Source organism: Glandiceps talaboti, chromosome 21 (genome assembly GCF_964340395.1).
Source record: "Glandiceps talaboti chromosome 21, keGlaTala1.1, whole genome shotgun sequence".
Lineage (NCBI taxonomy): Eukaryota > Metazoa > Hemichordata > Enteropneusta > Spengelidae > Glandiceps > Glandiceps talaboti.
The window spans coordinates 1,957,522-1,977,636 of NC_135569.1; the positions used below are offsets into that span (position 1 = coordinate 1,957,522).

Sequence of the window (20,115 nt, forward strand, 5' to 3'; positions counted from 1 at the left end):
GACTTTAAGTTTGTAGGGTTATTTTTTTTTTTGCTGAAAGGTAAAATGTACACAACTTCTCTAGAAATATTCTAGTGGGTTTCCATCTAAATGTTGAGTAATTTTTTCTTACCTGTAACTAGAGATTCTAAGTTCTAAATTAAACAAAATGTCCAGTGCAGTGTTTCATCTATGATAATTAGTCAAATAAGTTTGGTGTAAAAAAACTTATTTCTTCTTATTTTGTTGCAAAAATTTAAAAAAACTTATCATCAGGATTTTGTTCTCAATTTATAGTTTGGTGTAGGAAACTCCAGTATTTTGTTCAGGACACTCCCCAACGCAACCCCCAACCCCCAACCCCCAACCCACCTTGATCCCATTTGGTACAAAAGTTATGTAACTCTCAAACATGGTTTCATTCCAAAATTTGATGCAAAAAAAAATATGATTTCATTACCTCGTTGTAAAAGTTCTAAATGTGTTTGCTAATGGTGAGTAAGTTTATTTGAGTTTACTAGGTATTCTTTACTGAGGTTCCCCATCAAAATGAAAATACAAGTATGAAATTTCTAACAAGTTTTAACAGCTTTCCCTCCTGTGTTCTCAAACCTTGGCAAAAACACTAAACTCTTAAATAATAGTCCCGACTGGGGTTCACAAACATTAGCAAAAACACAACTCAAAATTCCTCATAACAGTTGTGACTTCCAACATTTATAACGTAGGTGAATTCTTGTCAAAAGTATATACTAGAGTACTGCTGAAATAACATAACAAAGTAGCTGTGATTTGCTGATAACAGTTTTGATGTGGTAACCTTTTAGTACTTATTTTAAACTGAAACCAGTAGATACCCCGCTGTAGACGCTGTATACGTCCATCCTCCACACACATACCACTCCACTAGTAGATAACCCCACTGTAGACATCCGTCCTCCATACACAGACCTCTACCATGATATGTTTTCATTTCAAGTCGGTAATTTTCATAATTTATTAAAATGCACACTAGAATGAACCCCTTGATGTATCAGTAGTAACCAAATCCACAGTCAGTTTCACCGACTAATGAACCGTACTACAGAGTGGATTGTATGCAGTGTGTTGTTCCTGTGGGGTCTCTGTTTGTTCTGAAAATCACTGGCATACTTTGTCACGTCTTCCTAAGCTCCTGGCAAGTGTGGAGGTCAAACCGTTTTGACCAAGCAAGATGGAGTGTACATCAAGTAACCAGTGTTTGTATCAAAGTGATAGAAGTCTCTATTCCAGCAATGTAAGCTTTCCACAGTTTCTGTGTGCATCTTTCCAAGTGTGACTTGTTTGTTTCTTCATGAATAGTTCATCACGAATAGTTAGGATACATACATGTTGCGGTTTTGTGATCAGGTTTCAGTCAACATGGTCATAGCATTTTCAGTCAAACTTTACTTTTCAAACACAAGGAGCCTTGTGCAATCTTTCTAATGTTACATATTCCAAACTCAACAATGTAACTAGCTTTTAATTATTCTAAACAGGAAAGATGTTTCTCAAGGTGTTATTGTCTATGGAAGAGATCATACGTTGTATATCAGAATATTGTTTCTCCTCTGTAGAATTCACATCCACTCTTTGTAGATACTGTAGCCATTTTTCTGATCAGCTCTCCTTATATTGAGACTGTGTGTGTTTGAAAATGTTGTCCTTTTTAGAAAAATCTCCCAAATAAATGTTGAGTTTTGAAATATATCTTCAGTGCATGTGTATGCTTGAATCTTTGACTATTTTCATACCTTGGTAGACTTTTTCAAAAACTTTGAATCTAAAGTTAAATTCTGCCACCATTTTGCAGTGTTTTCACCTAGTGCCCCAGTTTTTAAAAACCTGCCTTTTTTTCTCTTTTTTTTCACAGACATCATCCTTCAGCAGTATAACAGATTCTACCATGTCACTAAACATAATTACAGTAACACTAAATTTGGGTAAGTATGGTTAGTGTATAACTTTCTACAATATATCATGTAATGGTATGTAGGGGTCGTAGGTGACTAAGATATTTTTGTCCATAGCTTAGATTTCCCTTCCTACAGAACCATACTGTGTCTATTATTATGAAATGAACATTTTTTCTGTTTCGTTGACTCTCTGTTAATCGTTAGAGTATATATCACATGTTTTGTATGTTGTGGTAGATCAGTGTGCCCTCTAAGCCAATTTGATGCGCCACTGATGCACACAATTTCTAGTGACACACCAAAATTTGGTGTTCCCCTATCTCTCTCTAAAAAGGGGGTGTTTACAAAAAAGAGGTTTATAAATGCAATAAATATTTGTCCATCCCGATTCGTAATATCTTTCATATACAATGTCAAAAGTGTGAGAATGAACTAGGCTGTGAATGATAGGTTAATTCTAAAATGTCAGATTTTTATTAACTTACTTTTTTGGACCAAGGACATTTTATCTTATCAGCTCTTAAAGTAATTATATGTAGCTTTAAAACTTGGACATAAGTTTAAGGAGACTTTGTCATGAAGTACTAAGATTTAGAAAGTTTAGATAAAAATGACCGAGAGATTAAGAAATAATTTGTTGCAGTTGAACTTGAAGTAGGAGGATTAATAGACAGCTGTGTTCTGTCTGTCAGTTAATCACTCCCAAGCCATCATTTGACTATACCCAGGCCACCGTTTGGTTATACTCACTCCCAGGCCACCATTTAGCTATACCCAGGCCACCGTTTGGTTATACCCACTCCCAGGCCACCATTTAGCTATACCCAGGCCACCATTTGCCTGTATTGTTAATTCCACAGACATGGGAATTAATAAATATGGTAGCACCATTGCCTAAGTTAAAGACGGTCAAATGTACATTAGTTCATGTTCAAACCCATCTGTACAGCACATTTTGTATGAAAGCTTGTATTTCCAACAGAGTATCTCTTTGCAATCTAATCTTTTGTTTTTACCATACGCAAAATATGACAAATTGACGTAATTTTTAGGCCAAATTTTTATCCCCTAACCAAAATATGTATTGAAGTATTTTTAGGGTAAAACAATATTACCCCTAGTGGCCAAACTATACAATCTTTTGTTTTTCCCAATATTCAAAATATGCTGTATTTGAAGTATTAACGCTTTGTAACCTTACCTTTTACGTGATAAAAGAGGAATTTTGTGAATTTTACAAACCTGTGTACCATTCACATTTTAAAATACCTTTCAAATTGATATTCTGTTTTCATCAACAGATAAAATAAATTTCTTGGGGATAAGTATCGTTGGTCAAAGTAACAAGGGAGGTGATGGTGGAATCTATGTAGGCTCTATAATGAAAGGGTAAGTACTCCAATGTTTTAACTTTTTGTTTTTACTTTAAGAAATCTCTGTAATGATTGCAAAGGGACCAGGAACAAGCATTATGTACTAAAAGTTCTTAGGGTTCTCAGTGGCCAAGTGGTTAAACCACTTGCCTCTTACCACTGCGGTCAGGGTTCGAACCCCATTCAAGGTTCGATTAAATTTACCACACTGGAGGAAACCAAACAACGCAGGTTTTCCCCCCGGGTACTCCGGTTTCCTCTTGCATTAAGACTGAACCCATGAGGGATGGCCCTCACTGGACTTCTTGGGAGACAATATTATAATTATGATTATTGTTATGCGGCAAAGTTTGGAGTGATTAGCATTACTTTGATTTTCAACCATATGGGTTAGAATGGTACTTTCTTCCTTACTTTTACATGTTTGATTCAAACATTTAGAAAATTCTTAAAAGGACTGGAATTTCCTGGAAAGAACTTAAAAATGTATTTCATTCCATGAAACTCATTAAAAATGATTAAATTTGTGGAATGACAAGCTATGAAATGGTCAATAGTCTTGTTTGTTATATGATAGAAATATGGTGATGTTTTATCTTGCAGGGGTGCAGTCGCTGCAGATGGTAGAATTGAACCTGGTGATATGATCTTACAGGTAAATTAATCATAACAGGATTCCTTCCTTTGTTTCACACCAAGTCTTGGGGAAGGGGGGGGGGACTGGCAATTTCTCATGATTTTCAGTGAAGGCTAGCCGAGATACTTGGATATCTAGCCCAATTCTATCACATGACATTGTCAAGTCCGATATTCAAGTCTCTGAGCTAACTGAAGACATACTATTAAACATGAAATTGTCAAAAGTCTGATGCTAAGGTGTTGCATAACAAAATGTTTATTCAATGTAACAGATATATTTCTATGGCAAACTGTGAAATAAGGAACGATCTTCTATGGCAAACTGTGAAATAAGGAACGATCTTCTATGGCAAACTGTGAAATAAGGAACGATCTGTGATAACACACTCTGACATGTTCATGTTCTATTAATTGGGAATGTCTTGCCATGGTGAAGGTTTGACTGGAGTAAAAGTTAATAATATTTTCCCCAAGAAAAATGTGTGCAAAAAATATAATGAATGAGATTTATACATGCATGCTAAGAGATTGATTGATTAAAAACCAGGTTTATGTAAGTTGAGTTTATAAATACGTTATACTCAAGTAAAAATACTTACATACAACCCTTATTCAATTATTCCCATATAATGTCAATATCATTGCATGTCTTTGTTCACCACATAATCATCTTCAGACATTGTTCACACAGTTTATGGCATAATAGGGGTTTGCTATTAAAAATTTCCCAAAAAATCTTAGCTTAGGCCTCTTCAAGAAACCTTTTTTGATTTTTGATATCCTGTGAATGTTTGGCATGAGTCAGGAATTGTATACTATCAGAGAATGATGTCTGGATTCATACAAATAAAGACATACACCCTCATCACGTTATACTTTCCTTTCATTATTTAATTATGGTTTGCATGGTATGAATAAGATTACAAATCTTACCTTATTCTCTGATCTTCACTTTAATACATTTGTAATGTTTTGCTTGAACTGTCATGTTATTTTCAACCAATATGTATGAAATAAGTCAATTTTCACACTTCTTGCTATACTAGTTTGGTTTTGCAAATCTGCAAACTTTCAAGAAATTTCTGGTATGTTTTGACCTTTGACTGAATCAAGGGAATATACAGTATGACTGAATTTTGTGACCTTTGACCAATAGAAGAATTATGGGAAAATTCAATATGGCTGAATATTGTGACCTTTGACCAATAGAAGAATTATGGGAAAATTCAATATGGCTGAATATTGTGACCTTTGACCAATAGAAGAATTATGGGAAAATTCAATATGGCTGAATAGTGTGAATGACTTATTCTTATTTCTCTGTTATCTTCTGTTCTTTTTCAAAACACACTTTTCTTCTGTTCTCTTCACAAAATCTATCTTGTTTATCTTTTTGTGTTTTCCTTTTCTGTTTCACTATCTAGGTGAATGAGGCTAGTTTTGAGAATTTGAATAATGACGATGCGGTACGGGTCTTACGTGAAGCCGTACAAACACCCGGGTGAGTGACCCCTCACCTTTGCCCCCTGACATAGCTTTAGTTGAATGGTTTTTGTTTCCTCAACAGGTCAATGAATTAAGTTTTGAAAATTTGACAAATGATGATGCGGTAAGAGTACTACGTGAGGTTGTACAAAAACCAGGGTGAGTTTAGCTGCTGATATGAAAAATGTCACAGATATATGTTATCAAACACTTTCTTCTATAACATGAATAATTTCTCACTCTTCTTCTCGTTACCTGTTATGTGAATAGTTGGTATCTCACTTTTGCAGTTGTCCTTCCCGATTTACGTTTTCAAAGATTTTTTGTGCTATACCTGGATATACCTGAAAATGGGTTGCTATGGTAATGACACCGGTACTATGGTACTTGTAATGTGTGTGATCAAATGATATGCTATTGCAATTTCCATGGTAACAGTTGTCATGGTGATATGGTTGTAGCAGTGGTAATTTGGTAGTTGTCATATTAATTTGATCGTTTTCATGGTAACTGCTTTACTTCTATGATATTATGACATTACTGGTACTGTGTACAACTTATGAAAGTACTGTGTACATGTCACTCTGTTTTGCACTACATCTAATTTAGTCATATGGTAAACCGGGAAATTTTCGCTAAGACTTCTTTTCGCTGGACAACAAAAATGCATAATATTAATAAAATACCTTCTTGTACATGATCACAATGTACCAGTCTGGTAATTAGTAAAAGCAGTCTTTGAGAACTAACTGAAGACTGTAAAATTGCAAAATTTTATTTTGGCAATGATATCCAGGTTTACGATATTTGTAATCTGTATAGATAATACTATACAGTAGCTGTCACAGTTTGATAGAGAAACTGGATTTCAGTTTTAACTAACTTTGTTTTTTTAAGTTTTACTTTTTTGTTTATTTTACAGACCTATTAAATTGATTGTTGCAAAATGTTGGGATCCAACTCCTAAAGGCTACTTTACAATTCCTAGAAGTGAGTATCAATTTATTTGAAATAATCTGTATTTATTCTTATTCCCCAATATTTTTTCTTTGTTCAGCCAAGGAAAATATGAGTGACCTAAGGGGCCTTTGTCACTATGAGCTGCAAGATGAGTAGCGACAAAACTATTTTTCTTTGTTCAGCCAAGGAAAATACGATTGACCTTAAGGGGCTTTGTCACTACGAGTTACTAGATGAGTAGTGACAAAACTCGAGTATTTTCTGGCTGAATGAAGAAAAATATTGGGGAATAACGCCAGTAATATCAAAGAAAAATTGGGGATAGTAATGGCAATTTTGAACGTTTTGACTTATATTTCGAACTGAGTAGAACAGTGGCGTAGACACATGTTGTCGTGACATAGATGCGTGTTGTGACGTAGAACGACCTGGGTAATACATTCCATATTTTCTGTTGAACCTGCCTTGTGCACGGTATAATACTTGTTAGTTGTCACTTCTATGAAGTTACTAAGCTACCCCCTACAATAATTACAAGAAAGTACATATCTGACTACTTTCTGCACATCATAATTAAATTACTCTAAAAAATTGGAGCAAATTATTTCTGCCAATCAAAATGAAACTGAAAGCTATCCACCAATCAGCACATGACATTCAGAACAGAACATTGACAGTTAAAGTAACATGTTTTCTATTGGGTAGAATACAACAAATCCGGCCAATCAGAGGATAAACATTTATGATATTCGGTACAATTCACTTTCAACAAATCAAATCAAAGCAAAGCATGTCCTATCAATGACAGCAGATTTCCCACCAATCAAAGCAAAGCATTATCTGCCAAGCACTTCCAACCAATCAAAGCACAGCATTTTTTTGCAGTTAATATAGATGATTTCCAACCATCCAATCACTTCAAAGTACCTATCAATTAGAGTACACTAATACCCACCAATCAAAACAAAACATTATCTACCAATCAGATCAAAGTGTTTTCAACCAATCAAATCAAAACATTTTTGACCATCAGAACAAAGCACTTTCAACCAATCAAATCAAAACACTATCTACCAATCAGAACAAAACACTTTTCAAACAATCAAATCAAAACACTTTCTACCAATCAGAACAAAGCACTTTTCAACCAACCAATCAAATCAAAACAGTTCTACCAATCAGAATGTAAATAGTGATATATTATGCATACTAATAACATTTCCTTGCAGACCTTCAGAAATCTGACAATGCAAGTTCTTTTCATTTTACCCAAGCATGCTGACATTTATTCACTGCTTATCTCTATTGATTTGCAAACATTTTATGCTGATGACATGTTTTTGTTCTCTTGCAACTTTTTCCTTCCTCTGCTGCTATGGCAACCAACCCCAGGCGGTTATGAAGGTAAATTATCTACTTCATCATCTTGTCAAGTTATTGTCTAATCTAAATTCTGGAATTTTATTTAAAGTTGTGATATGGATCAGAATGGCATTTTAGTTGAGATTTTAACTTTATTTTATTTTACAACTTTGTAAGTTACTGGACTTGAATACTGGTTGGATGTTATTCACTCAAGGATATGTAGATCTACTCATGGTATCATACCATCTCTTCACCACAAAAGAGAGATTTTGAGATTTAAAGTTTATTTATTTTCTAAAGCGCCTTTTCTATTTATTAATATTCAAAAGCGCTGTACATAAAATAGATTTAAAAGCATGGTAAAACAATATAATAAAGCTAAAAACAACAAATTGGTTACAATAATTACAAAAAAGGCTAAAATGACTACTTAGTAAGAGATTTGATGTCACGGATAGCACTAGACTAGTCATGGAATGAGTTTGTCATGTTGTTTTAGATGACAGTGAACTTGTCTCAGTACAAATACAAACAGAGCCCTTTACATGTAAAATAATAGGACTTCAAGAACTTTGATATCTGGACATTGGTCCTCAAGACACATTCTACCGTATGTGTTCAATCCATCAAAATAAACACAGCCTTATACTGAATAACCATAGGCTAAAACCTCTTAACAGGTGAGCAGTCATTTGAACACCCTCTCCTAGGAATAGCTAGAGTTACAGATTATTGTTTACATGCAAATATTACTGTACTAGTCTGAGTCAGGAGCAAGAATCTTTCTTGGTGTAATTTTAGAGGTAATATTTTAAGAACTATATTTTTGATCCAGGTGATTGACCAACAATATTTCTGATATTAGTCAGTCAGTCACCCACTCACTCACTCACTCACTTTGTCAGTCAGTGAGACTGAGTCACTCAGTTATTCAAGCAGTCAAATTGAATGAGTCAGTCAGATAGTCAGCCAGCCACTAAGTCTGTCACTGAGTCAGTCAGTCAGTCAGTCAGTCAGTCAGTCATTCAATCAGTCAGTCAGACCGAATGATTCAGTCAGTCAGTCAGTCAGTCAGTCAGTCAGTCAGTCAGTCAATCAATCAATCAGTCAGCCAGCCACTAAGTCTGTCACTGAGTCAGTCAGTCAGTCAGTCAGTCAGTCAGTCAGTCAGTCAGTCGGTCAGTCAGACTTAGTTGACCACTTGAAATCCTGACTGACCCTCTCAACAAAGTCACACCAAAACGTTTGATTCAGTGTCATAGATCTTACAGCCACAATGTTGTCTGATATAAAAGTTACCATTAATGATCCATATATCAACTTTAACTAGAGTTTAAGTTAGACATACGTTGTAGAGAGATTTAGCTGCATATTAGAACATGTATGCACACAGGAGCGCAATTGTGCAGGCTTATACATAACAGCACATACCACGTTTTTTCTACCTATGCATTCAGAACACAAACTTGAAAGACAGCGGAATGTTCAGAAGCGCGCATTCACATCTTCTGTTGAGAAAGCTGCAGGCATTCCATTATTTCCAAAGTTGTGAATATGATGCTATGCGTATGGAACACATGTAACTAAGTGCAGCTAAACATCTCTAATGTTACACCTGAATGATATATATGTTTGTTGCCTGGGGTTACCATGCATATACCAAAGGACTTTCTGAAGCAGCTTGTCACAAGCTATGCAGGCTATATCCATCCATCTTTCTCTTGAAAACTAAAACTGAAATACAAATAAAATGAATTTTTTGTAATTGTTTCAAAAGAGAAAACAAAAGTAAAGAAGAAACATCCCAAAATCTTTACTAATTTTATTCAGTACTAATGAATTCTAAATGAGTAAAAAAATCTCATCTGTCACTTTTCCCTCGTGACTTTGTTAAAGTTTTTCTATGAATATTTTTGTTTTGGAATGTGACTGTGGACAGAAGCCTTGTTTTGCATATGACAACTTATGTAGCATTCCTTCTTATCTGAGCTAAAGCAAGCCATAGAGGTCTGTCATGGCCTTGGTGCTTTCCCACACTGTGAAGAATGTCTTAGTGTGTGTACACAGAAACATGACAAGTATGCATATTTTGAAGATGGCTACAGCTACAGAACAAATATTCTTTTGAGAGAGAGAGAGAGAGAGAGAGAGAGAGAGAGAGAGAGAGAGAGAGAGAGAGAGACAGAGACAGAGACAGAGACAGAGACAGAGACAGACAGAGGGAGGGAGGATTTGTGAATGTATATGTATATGTGTGTGAGCCTGTATGTATGTATGTATGTATGTATGTATGTATGTATGTATGTATGTATGTATGTATGTATGTATGTATGTATGTATGTATGTATGTATGTATGTATGTATGTATGTATGTATGTATGTATGTATGTATGTATGTATGTATCTGTGTCAGCCTGTGTGCATTAGTGTTTGTATCAGTTCAACACTGGATAACATATTGATACTGCTACCAGGACAAACTAGCTAGAGAATAAATTCACCAAATAGACATACTTTATAAATGTGAGCCCTTGATATCAGCTAATAAGAATGATAGAGTCACTTTGAACTTGAGTGAAATGAACAGACTAAATTGTTGATTTATTTTTTATTGATACAGGTGAACCAGTTAGGCCTATTGATCCTGGAGCATGGGTTGCTCACACAAATGCCATGAAACGTAAGTTAATCTCTCCTCTGTTTTTACTCAAATCTGAAAATCAGATCAGTATTTTTAGCTTTAAATCATGTACCTAGTTATCTGGGAATCTGGGTGGGGGTGGGGGTTCATGTCAAGAGCAGGTGAAGTCAAATTATCAGTTGGAGGGAAAATATTGGATTAAATTTTTATAAGATTTGAGGGAAGCTGTACGGGTGGGGTAAACATGTCATAGATTACTTTACCTTGTATCAATGTTTTGGAGGAGAACTCATATAAAGTATCTGGAGATTTTATTTACTTAGAGAGTATTTGTGGCATAGTTATGAGAATGGGGATGTATGTAACTATATACATGTAGTAATAGTCTTGTATTGATAAAACTGAAGTGGTTACATTTAGTCAGACAGATATTTAGATATGTTTGAAGTCTTGTACACCATTTACATATACAGATAAATCAGTCTTCACACTGCAATAGCAATGATAATGCACAAATAAGAAAACATTTTATTTACTGAAGAAAGATATTGTGTTGTATCTTGTTATGTTTGGAAGTAAAGGTTATGTAGAAGTTCACCTCATGAATAATGTCACTGCATGTTACATTCATGTTTACACAAATATCTAAAAATTAACACACATTCCCATGCTTGGGCGTTGGACCTACACACATTGCTTCCGCAATCTGCCTCAAATTAATTTGTCAAGGCACATACATCCATTGTATTCCCTACTGTGGAGAAAGCACAATGCTAGCATTGTCCTCGCCACCACTCAGCCCTGTTTGGTTTCTGCTAGCATTGTCCTTGCCACCACTCAGACATGCTTGGTTTCTTCCCATGCCGCAAAGCTCTCCTACCGTGCTTGAGTGTCAGTGTCATAATAATACATCAGTGTTTACGTGAAGAGAAATGGCTGAGCCCAGTTGTTGTATGTTTATGTTATGAGCATGAACGAATGAGCTTCAAGATGCTGAAGATATGCAAATCATATTAATTATTATGCAAATAACATTGCTGTTGTCAATGCTTTCATTCCCATGACTACATATAAACAACAAATAACACACCCGCATTCTCAAATTTACCCACCAACCGGCAGTTGTTAACGTTTCACCTGCTTGCTTTCCAACGCACCATCCCCCACAAATTAAACACCAAACTCATTTCAGCTTTTCCTTCTTCTGAAGAACTTGGACGTCCTGGCCCAATCAGTCCCTCAATGACATCAATGACCTCTACAAGTTCATCTATTAGTAGTTCCATTCCAGAATCGGAACGTAAGTACTTTTCTAATTTTTGTATTTTTTTCGAAATAAGTACATACTACGTTACTTTTACTCTCTTCCATCCTGTACAAAGTTCATAGAAATTATACGTTCTGAAGACAGTAATACAATCCAAAATCTCGCTGCTTTTTCTTTATCTCCGAGCAAAGAAGTAAGATGATATTTTCTGAGATTGTGACGTATCAGATTATGTTTGAATTCTTGTACTTTTCCTAATAAAGATGTACGACATTGAATTTGTTGTTTTTCTTGACAGGTTTTGAAGACTTTGGACATCTAACTGTAAATAGTGATATGATAACGGTTGTCAGGGCAATGGCAGCTCCTGATTCTGGTCTAGAGATCAGAGACAGAATGTGGCTAAAAATTACAATTTCAAATGCATTTATAGGTAAGTACACACCACTTTAAAGGATAAGATCTCCAGCCCAGGTTATCATATTAGTCTTATCATATTGAGCCATAAGGATTACATACGATTATTTTTTTCTAGATCAACATTTTTCTAAATTTCTGCCAGAAAAATAATTTTTTTTAAACCTAATCAAAAACTCATGTCATTATTTACATATGTATGACATCATTGCAAACATCGCAGTCATTTACATATTTATGACATCATTTGCATACATTGTGGTCATTTGCATATCTATGACATGATTTGCACACAGATAGGGTCTTTTGTATATTTATGACATTTTCTATCAGATCAATGTAATTTACATATTTATGACATTTGATATCAAATTAGATTAGTCATTTGTATTTTTGAGATTATCTATATGTTCATCATCATTTACATATTTATGACATCATTTACAATCAGTACATAAGTCATTTGCATATTTGTGACATCATTTACAGTCAGTACATAAGTCATTTGCATATTTGTGACATCATATATTTGTTTTCATTTGATAACTAAAAGTGAGTTGATTTCTTTCCTGACAGGTTCTGACTTAGTAGAATGGTTATACTCACATGTTGAAGGTTTTACAGACAGGAGGGAAGCTAGGAAATATGCCTGTAATTTGTTAAAAGCCGGCTATATTCGACATACAGTCAATAAAATTACATTCTCTGAACAATGTTACTATGTTTTTGGTGATCTCTGTGGAAGTAAGTATTCAATCTTCAAACTAACTTTTTTGTGCTAAGGAAAATTTACAAAAATGAGTTTAGTCAAAAATAGTTGTCATGCACAAAAAGGCTGCCATATAACACAAAAAAACTATGAAAATTGCCCCCTAACTGACAACAGAAATGTTCTCCTTGACAACGACCCCAAATTGACATAATTACTCCTTTACAATTGCCCCTTAACTGACAAAATTGTTCTTCTTGACAACCATCCCCCCTAACTGACACATTAATGTTCACTTGGATGATCACCCCTAACTGACCAAAACTTTGTTACTGTACAGATATGGCTTCCTTGTCTCTGACTGATGAAGGGACGGAGGCAGATCAAGACACACTGGCACCTCTACCACAGGCACCCTGGATGGGACCTAGTCCGATTCCCATCCCAGGTTCCTATGGGGGTACGTACACACCACAAACTGCTGGTTACAGTCAAATGGTACCAAGCTTTGATAATGCTAGTTATACCAGTTTTGGAAATGGTAGTGTTGGAAGTGGTAGTCCAGGTAAGCCTCTCTTTCTCACATAACAACAACTTTGGAAGATAAAATCAACTAAGTCGCCCCAAAAATGATAAAAAGCTGACACTTTAGGATGAGCCCTTCATTCATAATGTAAGTCTAATATAAACATTGGGTAACAATATAAAACAGTGGTCTGATTGTACAATAGGTAGGCATTTGTACTCAAACCTAGGGGGTTACAGTTCAGTTAGGGATACATATAGAATCACCTGTTTCATAGTATCCACATTTTTGCATCAAGTTAGGGAGTTAGGGTGCAGGCTAGGAGTAGCGTTAGAATCCCTAACATAATCATATTATCTGTATATTTCTATGCAAGCTAGGGGGTGAGATTTAGGGAAAAGTTTAGAGTTATACTCTATACATAAATCTGCTTCATATTATCTGTATATTTGTATGCAAGTTAGGGGGTGAGGTAGACTCCCTAGCATAAACTGATTTGCAAAGAATAGACACAGTACTGTTGTACATGTGTCCTACATACTAGTTGGTTTGCATGTACCTCTGAACAGTCTCAACCCATGTTTTTAAACCCCAAAGTTTGAATCCCATGTCTTGGATTTCTACTATTTTATTATCACTGCAGCCGTAGTTCAACTTTTTTCATAGCACTGCCAAAATACTTGTTTCGCATCCAAATTTTAGTCCTAATCTCTTTAAGGGTTAATTCCAAATAAATGAATAAATGCTTGAAATTTATTTCACCAGATAACAAAGTAAGATACACTTTCAAAAAAGATACATATGATACAAATATACAAAATGAATACAAAAGAAATGCATTTTTTTCTGAGCCAATTACAAGCTATGTCAGGGGAACATGTACAAGCGTCTAGTATCAAACTCTTTGAGATTGACCTTTGACCTTCAGATAATCTTCAAGTACCTTCATGTAGTTTGGAAGATCCAAGATTTGTAGAAAGATTTCTAAATAGTGTCTCAGTGTATACCTTTACTGTTTCATACTTTGATTTTTCAGCCAAATATCATAACATATCTAAATATTACTTTTAATAACTGTAGCAAGATTTAGAGACACTGTAACTCAACATTGCTTATTTTGATTTGCAGCCAAATATCAAAAAATATGTCAAATGAGATTATTTACTCTTGTCTTTGACAAACATATTCTAACCGATATTGTTTGGAGTGGCGTTTGATAATATTTTCAGTAAGATATTAATTACCCACAAATTTATCTGATTTGTATCCTTGGTTACGCCTTATTTTATAACTTCCATGTTTCTAAACATATTTATCACAGAAAATTTGAATACTATTAAACAAAGTACGCCTACAAATTTACTAAAAAATTGCAAATTTAGCCAATTTTTATTATCAAATTATGTGAATCGTGTATATAACAAAAGTGCACCTCTGAATTGTAAAGAAAGTTGCAAGTTTAGCAAAAAGTACTTTTTAAATTATCCAATAAACTACACCTACAAATTGAAAAAAAAAATGTTGCAAATTTTGCATAAAGTCCTAATTTTGCAAAATGTAGAAACAAAATTTGAACAATACACAAGAAAAGTACACCTCCAAATTGAAAAAAGTTGTAAAATTTGCAAAACTTACCAACAAAATTTGAACAAAAGTACACCTCTCCAAATTGAAAAGAAAAATTGCAAATTCAGCAAAAAGTAAAACAAAAATTTGAATATTATATAACAAAATTACACCTATGAAAAGAAAGTTGCAAAAAGGTTACAAAAAAATACAAAGAACTGTATATAACACTTGCTGTAAATAGCATCACTGACATGGGTAATGACTCTGTATAAGAGTTTTAACATGTAAATTTCTTTTGTTATACCCACTCAGAAAAATCAATATCCCTTTTGGAGTCATAACAGGTGCGACCATAAGCGTTGTTCGTTCTTGTTAGGATTTTTGGTGTTGTAATCTGTGTTCATAGTAATTTGTATCATTGTTTTTTTGGTGTACTGTTTGCAATTTATATCATTTCCCATTTTTTTAAAAAATCAATAAAGTATTTAGTATTTGTTAATTTTATTAGTTTCCTTGCTAATATTCTGCATGGCTTTCAAGAAGTCGATTGAAAAATTTGTATAAACTTTTTACCTTCTATCTCCCACCAAAAAAACATTGTTAGCTGAACAAATGAAAATCTTGTATTTCTATGTTTGAGAATTGTCAAAACTTTTTTTTACTAAAACCCTGTGCGCTGGTGACATTTTCTTGTATTCAGGGCGCAATGCATTATGGATACAAATCAGAGAGAATTGTGGGACTTTCTGTATGCTGTGTGATGAATGTAATAGTATACTTTTGGCAAACATTTCATCAAGATACTCCTTTGCTGGAATGTATCTTTTGAATGCTTATTTGCGTATTTGTGATGTCGTGATATCAGTGACCTTTGACCTTGTTTTTAACCTTTGACCTTTTCTCATTATCGATCCACAGGGAGCAGCGGCTCAAATCATAGTCAAGAAAAAGAACGACGAAGTAGTCGCAAAGGCAGCTCAGGGGCAGGAAGCAGTAGTGAATGTGAAGTCCCCCTTGTACGCAGTCGAACTGCTAGTCGCGATGAACTTCCTCTTCCTCCTCCACGAGCTCTTGGCCAAGTGCCAGAGGACATGGGAGGCAGTCGGCAGTCTTTCCGCATGGCAATGGGAAATCCGTGTGAATTCTTTGTGGACGTTATGTGAATGTTGTTTATTATACTGATGGACTTTTGATGAGTACATATTGTCTGAGTGCCAGCAAGGCATTAGCACCAGCTTAGTAGTTTGAAAAACAATCTTTGCATGTTCAAAAAAAACAAAAAAAAACGAGACTACTTTTAGTCCTTATCTCCTGTCAGTGGGTTAGTGTACAAACTTCTATCTATATGTGTGTGGGACCAGCAGATTAATTTATGCAAGGAATACCACATATAGGATCATAGCAACTGCAAGAAGACAACAGAGGGATCACATTTACCAGATACCACCAGATGAAATCAACAGCCAGTGTTTTTTTGTTATCGTAGAGTATATGTAGTTTGATGTTTAGTTGATTGGCAAAGAAGTGCTTACAGTTTTGAGGAAAGACCTACACAAGAACTATGCAACTTGTTTGCCAAATTTCACTGCAGCACTGGCACCTGGGAAGTATTAGAAACAGTAATGTGTGCGCAATGTGTGTACACACTTACCGTAATGTTGTTCCTTGTAACTGTTCTTAGTATTGTAACAGTTGATGTGTTTATCTGCACCCCTCCCCCTCAACCCAGTTGATGTGTTTATCTGCACCCCTCCCCCTCAACCCAGTTGATGTGTTTATCTGCACCCCTCCCCCTCAACCCAAGGTCTCATAACTGAAATGTTGAATTTATAAACAAAAATATTTTACTCTTTGCATCGCCTGTATATGAAATATTACTAAATCGCAAACTGAGAAATACCCATGCCATGTTTTTGTTTCCGTTCAATCATTTAAACAAAAAGTCTAGCCACAAGGGCTTCCAAGCTAGCAGTCAAGCAAATAGACAAAGCAGTGCCAAATGCCATATGACGCTTTGTGTTGCCATGGTTACAATTTCTGAATTATAGCTATCATTTAGTATATGTACATAGGCTTTTGAAAGAAATACTTATGGGAGAGTTTGGTACTTGAGAGAAAACAAATCTTACGTTACTCATTTTTTTGCCAGCTATTGTCTGTATATTCAATTTCCTTCTTGTGAGGAATTTATTCTACCACTTAATATGAATTTGAGTATTTATGTAAACTCATGAAAATTAAAAAAAATAGAATTGTAAGGCTTGGTGCCAACCCCTTCGTACACAACTTCCAATCATGTCCATGGAAATACCAGGTTCCACATTCATTCATTCATGTTGTTGCCTTAACGACTGAAATATTGTCTCTTATTTTGTGAAAGCTGTTTGCTAAATCTGTTTGTTACATTCTGCAGCAAAAACAACAGCTTGATATGATATCCACCTAATATTTTACCATTTACAAGATGTGATGAATGAGAGGGATTTTATCATTCTTGATCCATGAGCAGCCATATTGTATTTAACATTGTGGCACAAACATCTACCAAACAATTAAACATCAACGATTGGCCATTTTGGATTTTGAGTCAAGTGTACCGAACATACAGACAGCAGCCATTTTGGATTTTATTCGGTCTGAACATATTTTGCCCTTTTGCTCAGAATAGCTAATAAAATTCACTTCTGGGGACATCTTTATGTGAGGAACTTCAGCAAAACAGTATTGAAGATTAATTGTTTATTGTGCATGTATCCGTAAGTTGTTGAAATATGTAAACATCACAATGAAGAAATTACACCCCAATACACTTGTTCCTTCACCATGTTTTAGTTGTAAATGAAATTTAATGATAGTATGTCATGTACAATATACAGTCTGTAGTTTCCACTACAACAGAGTAAAGACATAAAGTGAGTTTTCAGAGGTTGTTTCTTGAGATTTATCGCAGTCTTGTGAAATTTACTCTAGCATCCAGCATTTGAAATCGCAGAGTACTGAGATTGAAATGACAGTGACATGAGTGAGGGCCTGGTATATACAGAAATGATAATTAATGTGCAGAATTCATAGCAAGACAGCAAACTGTTTGTAAAATAAGTTGCATTTGAAAAAATGTGCAAACATCTGTGATGTGGAATATACTTGTCGTACAGCTGTCTTTATAAGCCAACAATTTTCTGCATTTGATGAGAAAAAATTGCAAAATATTTGAACATCTATGATCCTGGAACATTTCGAAGACTTGTTGTACACCTGTTTTTTTTAGGCAACAATTTTCTGCATTTTGCTAAAATATTTTACAGCGGCAAATTTAGTAACAAAAAAAGAATGAAAAGAAAAATTTGCAAAGATCAAGACTACGCTAAGCTGACAGGGGTATACAAATTTGTATATTTTAATAATAAAAAATGTATCGCAGTCAGACACATAGTAGGTCTTGTTATGTATTTGTGGTAATATATGGAATTGAGAAAGCTGGCTGTATATTAACGTAACTTTAATGTATCCTTTTAGTTTTTTTGTAAAAGTAATCCATGTTATCCATTCAGTTGTAGAACAGAAGTCTGTAGAGACTTGTGTCCAAGTATTTATTGTACTATTAATAACAAAAAAAACCTGTATTTTCTGAAATTCTACAGACAAAAAAAAAGCTTGAGAGCTTGAAGCTTTCGTTGACTAATGCAGACAAAGCAGCTGTCTGTAAACGTGTGTGTTCCCTGGATGAAAAAGAGACAGCAAAAACAGCACATTAAATAGTGATATGAAATTCTATGGTGACAAAACCCCAACAGATTAATCATGTAATTTTGGCGATAGACTGGTGTATATTTGCATGTGTTCTGGGCCAGGTCTCAGCACACGTATGACAGAAATTTATAGATGTTATTCTTGTGTAGAAAGAGTAAAAAATACAAAAGTGTGTGTATATGTGTCCTCCATGACTATATTTCCTCCTTGCTACCGAGCGTTTTTTGACATTGGTAAAATATGAAATGTCATTTATTATAAACATTTCATCTGTATTTGTAGAGTTCATTGGTCTTGTAAACTTACCTTATTCTGTGTCCTTTTTATGTCAGTACAAGGCCCCATGGAATGAATTGCAGTTGTACAGATATATAGACACCATTTTGTGTTCATGTGATATTCACATGGAATGTACTTGATAGTCATGGTGTAATCACATGTCTGCCATGCGTTACTCATGCATTGATCTTGTAATATACATGGTGTGATGGCTGTGACCATGTGATAGATATGTGGTCACATGGCCATCACACCCCAATCATGTGCTAATCATGTGATATGTATTGTGATGGCGGTATGATCACATGTCTATCACACCCCAATCATGTGCTAATCATGTGGCATGTATTGTGATCACAAATCTAAGACATGCACTGATCATATGATGTGACGGATAATATGGTAGGTTTGCGATCACTCCACAATCACTCTCTAACCATGTACTGACCATGTGATACATACTTTGTGATAGATATGTGGTCATGTGCCTATCACTCCTTAATCATGCACTGATCATGTGACATACATATCAAGGATAGAATGGCTCCACATTAGATTAAAAAAACTCTCCAAAACTGTCAGGTTCTCTTAACGCTTACTCAGTCAATCACTTGTTGTTTGAAAATAGTTTTATTTATCTCCCACACTCTGATATCCAACTACAGATTGATTCTATGCGGCCTTTCATTTGTAAATTGTGTTGTTGTTTTTTCATACCTAAACTTGGGCTCATTAATCTAGCCACAACATTGTAATTATGCATGTTACTCAATCTCAGCTTACATCTTTCAAAAGTTTTATTTTAAGAAATTTTTTGTAAAGCTTATAATAGCAAAGGAGACCTGACAGTATTTTATTCGTAACTATAAAAATGAAGATTTCCTGTCCTCGTTCTTTTTTTTTTTCTTTTTCTTTTTTTTTGGTTTTTGCAAATGGTCAAAGTTTCAAAAAAGAGGGCCGAATGGTATGAAATCACCAGTTATTTCTCTGTGTTTTTAAAAACTTAGAGAGCTGTGAAACAATTTGTTGTACAATAAAAGATGTAACACAGAATATACAATTCTTGTATGTGTTCATTTATTACCCTAGACTCTCTCACAGTCCTCGGAGCTTCGCATAAATATCTAAAACTTGGGTTGTTTTGTATGTACCGATATCTACTGCATAATTGTACTCGTATACTGGTATCCCAGTATCCATGTACTTGCGGCCTCATTGA

At 34.8% G+C, this 20,115-nt stretch overlaps 1 protein-coding gene across 3 annotated transcripts in view; it reads left to right on the plus strand.

Moving 5' to 3' along the window:
- LOC144451178 (segment polarity protein dishevelled homolog DVL-3-like) overlaps positions 1-19,943 on the plus strand; it is a 99,974-nt gene extending 80,031 nt beyond the window's left edge. For all 3 annotated transcript variants that reach the window (XM_078141975.1, XM_078141976.1, XM_078141977.1), the window contains 11 exons: positions 1,874-1,943; positions 3,218-3,305; positions 3,893-3,944; positions 5,496-5,572; positions 6,336-6,403; positions 10,359-10,418; positions 11,590-11,679; positions 11,945-12,079; positions 12,640-12,807; positions 13,113-13,337; positions 15,786-19,943. In XM_078141975.1, coding sequence (XP_077998101.1) covers positions 1,874-1,943; positions 3,218-3,305; positions 3,893-3,944; positions 5,496-5,572; positions 6,336-6,403; positions 10,359-10,418; positions 11,590-11,679; positions 11,945-12,079; positions 12,640-12,807; positions 13,113-13,337; positions 15,786-16,030 — 1,278 coding nt within the window. In that variant the 3' untranslated portion in view covers positions 16,031-19,943. The remainder of the gene's footprint in view (positions 1-1,873; positions 1,944-3,217; positions 3,306-3,892; positions 3,945-5,495; positions 5,573-6,335; positions 6,404-10,358; positions 10,419-11,589; positions 11,680-11,944; positions 12,080-12,639; positions 12,808-13,112; positions 13,338-15,785) is intronic.
- Positions 19,944-20,115: the final 172 nt, after the last annotated feature.